This window comes from Aphanomyces invadans, assembly GCF_000520115.1.
Source record: "Aphanomyces invadans strain NJM9701 unplaced genomic scaffold supercont1.10, whole genome shotgun sequence".
Lineage (NCBI taxonomy): Eukaryota > Oomycota > Saprolegniomycetes > Saprolegniales > Verrucalvaceae > Aphanomyces > Aphanomyces invadans.
In genome coordinates, this window is record NW_008580155.1 from 298,979 (window position 1) to 304,949 (window position 5,971).

The 5,971-nt window shown below is 43.1% G+C and overlaps 1 protein-coding gene across 1 annotated transcript; it reads left to right on the plus strand.

Moving 5' to 3' along the window:
* Positions 1-5,165: 5,165 nt before the first annotated feature.
* Positions 5,166-5,613, plus strand: H310_05746 (hypothetical protein; the record flags this gene model as incomplete). The annotated part of the gene is made up of 2 exons (XM_008870561.1): positions 5,166-5,281; positions 5,400-5,613. The coding sequence occupies 2 exons, from the start codon at positions 5,166-5,168 to the stop codon at positions 5,611-5,613; spliced, it is 330 nt and encodes a 109-aa protein (XP_008868783.1).
* Between the last annotated feature and the right edge of the window lie 358 nt (positions 5,614-5,971).

The following is a 5,971-nucleotide window of genomic DNA, read 5'->3' on the forward strand; positions in this document are numbered from 1 at the left end:
ACGAATTCGAAATGCCAAACTGCGACCGGTTAATATCGTCCGGATAGCAAGGAGTCCAAGTTTAAATTTCGTCCCAGTTTTTTCCCCGACCAGGGTCTTAGACCAGTGACGTAAAGACAAAATCACTCATCAGTCGTGGAGGACTCTAAAATTTGATACAGGGATTTCGTTAATGGTTTTCTCAAAAGACAGTGATCTAGACAAACGTATAGAACGCATTCATCTGCGAAATCACCTTACCAATTCATCAAGGATAAATCGACATCTTTCTCATTCGATCATTCAAATTAAAGTGAGTAAACTTGGAAATCACACAATCATTTCCGATAACGTAGTCTCTCAGTGATCAGCCGAATTTCAGCTTAGTAAACTTGAGTGTATCTGGCGCAATTTTTACAACTACAAGAAATGATGTTGATATTCCTCCAGACATGCTGAACACAATTAGTTGGTCACCTATCAATTTCAACAGTTCCAGAATGAGCCAATAATTGTTGAAAATGCCCACTCAAACAGGACTCTCAGTGATCAGCCGAATTTATACTGGATTAAACTATGGGAAAATGAAGGGTAAAACCGTCAAATTTACCATCTCATAGAGGTTTATCATTTTTGTACAGGAATAGAATCTTGGAGGAACGGGGGGGGCTTAGTAATACTATTACCATTTCATCAAACCGAGGTCATATAGCTCACGTTGTAGAGCTCCCGCTTCGCATGCAGATGATGCAGGGATCAATCCCCTGTGATGTTTCATTTTGTACCAGAATTGCAAGAGTGAGCCATGAATGGAATTTCTGTTACCATTGTTTGAAGTTTACATGTTGCACCACCAGGTTGCTGCTACTCAATACACAATGGCAGAACAAAAATACGACCACAAGTATGGCAGGATTGGCTTTGGTCCCATCATCATTGCTTTGGTCGTTGTAGAGCCGGATTTGGCTCTTGTCACGTGTGTGCGTAACGTTCGTTGAAGGATGCCAAATGCTATGGCAGCGGATGGAATGGTGTGTTGCTTCTTGATCACGTCGCTCACTGCGGCTGCAATCTCGTCGGGTGTGTACAGGGTTCTTGGCGGCATTTTTCAAGGTTGACACACTTGTTGCCTCTGATTTCTAATGTATATTCCCACCATAAAATTATGAGGGGTTTAGTTGTAGGAGTAACGAATTTTACAAATTTCTTGCGATTCTATTGGGTGATAGAGCTCGGCTGATCACTGAGAGTTCGGCCGATCACTGAGAGCCGACGTTAACATTGCATTTCGTCCAGCAAGGACTAAGTATAACAACGAAATGAGACGTCATCACTTTCAAACACCACAAAGTCAATATCTCGAAAAAACAACTACAAACATTGCATGTATTTCGCGGAAAGTGCCACCAAGTCAATCATACTTTTCGGTAAATTTTGCGCGAAAATGCGTTAGAGAGGCGTCCCAGGCAAGTCATTATCAGAAAAATTTCTCTTCAATGGTAAGTGTGGCCCTTACAAATGTGCATATAAAGTTTCACCTCTCAAGGTGGAAACAGCCATGAGCGAAACTGATACTTGAATAGCCATATTTCGTCGAGTGAAAAGAGAAGGCAAAGCGTTCTGTTATAGTGAAGAAGCATCGCGAAAAACGTAAATTGCGGTTAGGCACATTTTTGCCGAGTGGTGAAAATGTCCATTTTGATTCGGACTCTGAATTTCACCATAGCGGCGAAGAGAGTTGATTCTTTGAATAGGAATTGTGTAATCAATTTCATTTCATTATGTTTCTCCAGCATGACAGTCCGCTTCACAAAACGACTTCGACTATACAAAACCACTCGTGACAATTGGAAATGACCGAGTCTCTTACGTAAGAGCGCATCACACTATTTTATGCAAAGATGTTTACAATATCACATCACGAATCTCGAACACACAGCGCATCATACCAGTGACCCATAATTGGTTGGGTGGTCTATTGTCATTATGCTGATGATTTTGTGTTTATGCAAGATGGAGCTTCGATTCATACATCAAAATACACGAAACAATTTTTGTCTGATGAAATAGTTGCCCTATTTGACCACCTATCGCAATCACCTGGCCTAAATCCTATTGAGAACCTTTGGGGCATTCTTGCTCGCAGTGTTTATCAAAATTGCCTTCAGTTTCGAAGGGTTATGGACCTCAAGATAGCTGTCATCGACGCATGGCCCGGAATCAGCCCAGACCTCATTGTAATGCTCATAGATTCATGTGGCGCGCGGTGTACATGCATAGTGGGTGTCAAAAGTACTTCAAGTATTTATTTGATGTAACGTGAGCAATCTGTGATTCGCCGAATTATGTGTGACTTAGGCGGATAAGCCAATAGAATGTAGTATTTGCAGTGACTGGTCAAAATAAAATCCTGAATGAAACAAAACCAACCAAACATGCTGGAGAGAAAATACTTTAATGTATATAAACCTAAAAAAATTGAAATCGACATGTCGCCAAAAACGCCATACACGACGCCAATGCCGTCGAGGATGTAATCGCCAAGGTTCATGCGGTAATCACTGCTGTCAAAGCATACGGAATCCCTCAGCGTACGATGCGATACCACATCGCAACGACCAAGTCCATGGACCCATCTCCAATCAGGGAGATTGGTGACAAATGAAGTGTGCAACAGTCTGTCGACATCTGGTGCATACTTTAATATGCGATACCTGCCGAGGTTACTGACGACGTGTGGACGGGGGTATGCAAATGTCAGCGAGTAATGTGCCATTTCATTACGTGCAAAGTTTCGATCATGTCAACAAAGGCATCATCCATCACGAATGCATTTGTCAGCACTGAATTGTTCCCGCATCGCTGGAAAAATGATGAAGCGGCTAACAAAATTCAAGCGAGCCCAACAGGAGATCAAGGATAATTCCTTATTCTTGTGAAATGCTTATAGTAATTTTACCAAAGCATCAACACTGGCGGTCGCAGCAATGTTCCAGCGCACACTGACGATCTGGCATATCGTACATCGACGCCAGGGTATGAACCCTGTATCACCCCACCACGACATCGTATCCCTCTCACATTGTGTAAGTTGTGAACCTTTCAACTATTGCAGGATGCACGAAGAACTCGCTGATCGCACACCACGATTGACTGAACTGGATTTTCCACTTAAAAGTGAACAGACTATTATTACTTCAAAATAAATGTTTTTTGCAAGAACTACATTTGATATGTTTGTTTTGTTGTGCCAGCGCCACAACTGATTTTTGAATACTTTAATCATATGCGACTTTAGGCAAATCACTGATTTTCTATATAAGTGGCTCACTTCTATATTTTTTCTATGGTTTACACTAATACAGGCAATGACAGAACGGTTCGCCTATCAAATTTCGTACAGATATAACTACAATTTTTTTTTACTAGTAAAACTTGGTAGACTACATCTAGGCGCTTGATTAGCCAGTCATAAATATTTTCCCACTTGTGGTAGGGCAATAAAATATGAGTCTAATTTTAAGTGCCCATTGTTGTGTATTAAAATGGAAACGCAACCTCGATTTGATCGCGCTTCACATCTTCCAAGGTCAAGGCCAACGAACTCATGAAATTTGGAGTGACTATAAATTTGTCGTTAGAATTTAGCATCCCGCGCACAACTAGATGAAAATGGGTAGAGTATCGGTCCAATTATCTTGATTATGATGAAACCAGCAACTGAAAAAGTTCGAGCGAAGAGAACGCCGCGACGAATTTCCAAATCCAATAAGCACAGAAAATCTCATCCAAGAAATTCGACTCCATAATAGTGCATTCAGAATGATACAGTTCATCAACTGGCTTAATCAACACCAAATGAACTGGCTAAGTGCCTGGCATTCGCGCAAGAAGCCTGTATCTGGCTAAGCAAGAATTCCGGATCAGACTTCGTCACCTCCTTCTGCACTACGTGTACAATATTTAAACGACGCAGCTTTTCCCGACATTTTAATACAATATCAAGGTTTAACTCCGATATCGCGAATTTAAAAGTGCTAAACATGTTTGATTGGCTAGAATATGAACCGTATTTCGAAGTTGCTCGTCCAATCAGGTGATTCTATTGATGATTTTCACGAAGTCCATTAGGGACACAATTCCGTTGTTGCCCCGTATCTGCTTGTATCGTGGTAAAATAACTTGAATCGCAGATCTCGAATTTGTATTATCCTCAGCATGGAGGTTGTTCGTTGTAGAGTTATGCATCCAAAGTTGCTCAAATTTCGGGCAAACGATTGATTGTTCACGATATGAATACAAAGCCCACCTTGTCTTCGATGTCGAGGGGAATTCTGGATTCTGGTAGACAAGAGCTCTTCGAAGTTCGATGAGTCTTTTAGCCTATCACAGTGCCTTCACCTAATTTTAATTACTTCAAGGGGAAATAAGAATATACAAGTCGCATATAGTTTCAACTTCGTGGTACTACGTCCAATGACTTCCCATTCTATGAATAAGAGGTAGATTCGAACGCTTGTTCATAGATCGATAAATTGGTGAGAGAAAAAGTGTGCAACATTATCAAATACAGTATGTTACTGGAAGTAAATTCGTGGCCAGTGATTAATCCTATAATCAAAAACACAACTATTTTGAAGTCATCGGCACAAGTGAAATGATGGTATCTTTTCTCCCTCTGCCATGATGTTCGGAAATTCCTGAATGTTTTTCGAGAGCGTTGATTAGACACCAGAATGACCACAAACCACCCAATAATTGATTAGGGTACACCAAACCATCTTTAGCCAACCAACATAAGTAAGCAGATAGAGCATACATTAACACAAGATAGACAACATGTCACGGCGATCAAGTCTACACGGCTCACAAACAGCCCAACTCACATCTTGCACCATAAACCAAGGTGTCGCACTGCTTGAGAACCTCGATCAAAAGTGCCAAACCAAGCGCTGACGGTACTCGACTGCTCGTGCCGAACTGGACCAGGACCCTGACTCTATTAGCCGAGTGTACGACTCCATCCTACAGAAGAGAGGAGCCGAGGGCATGGTGACGGTAACGGACTTCGGTGTTCAACCTACTCTGGGCAGATGTGCGATACTTTCAGCCGGAATTAGAACGTCGGCTGGGGTCGGAAGTCCGGTATATCAAGTCGCAATCAACTGCTCATGCTGCTCACGTCAATGAAACACTACGGATCATGGGACGTTGTCGCCGCAGTGTTCCCACAAAAGAGTCGAACTATTCAAAAGCGCGTCATCAGTTTTGTTAAAGTGCTCCACTTCTACCTTCTGCAAAAGTAAGTGTCCTCGATTGGGGAGAAGTGGTCCATGAGCCTGGACCAGCGGACAGCAATTCCCGTTTGCCCGCTAGGGGACCGATGTGACATTCCAACAAACTAACACCCCAACTGGCAGCTACACAGAGAAGAAGACGTACTATAGTGAGAATCATGCGCTGAACAGCCACGAGGTCGAAGTCTCCGTGCTGCCCAACGGCCTGGCAATCATCTCCACGAAGTACTTCAAAGGCAGCCTGTCGGACATGGCCACCTTCGACCAGAACATCGACTTCTACTTCGGAACTTTGGCCAAGCACCCAAACGAAGACAACCTTGCAGACCCCAACTGAGCGTAGAAATCTACGGGTGATTCTTACCATGGACGACATGCACACGAATGCATCGCCAGTGACCGCGCCATTGTCCAGAACACATTCCCCTTGACTCTGTGGTCTGTCTGTGGCGCGGCCAACCCATGGAATCGTGAGCATTATGATGCGTGGTTTCAGACATGTTTGGCTGTGACGATGCTCTGGTCGAGTGCGCCCCGAGTCCAGCTCAACCTTGCTGAGGTCGGTTGCTGGATGTTGGATGGATTCGTACGGGACGATTGAGTACAGGACTACCTGAACGTCCTGGTAAATTGCTACTGTATTGAGGGGAACGAAGTGAATTGACTAGGAGGGTAATGAGAAGTAACCCAGTTTA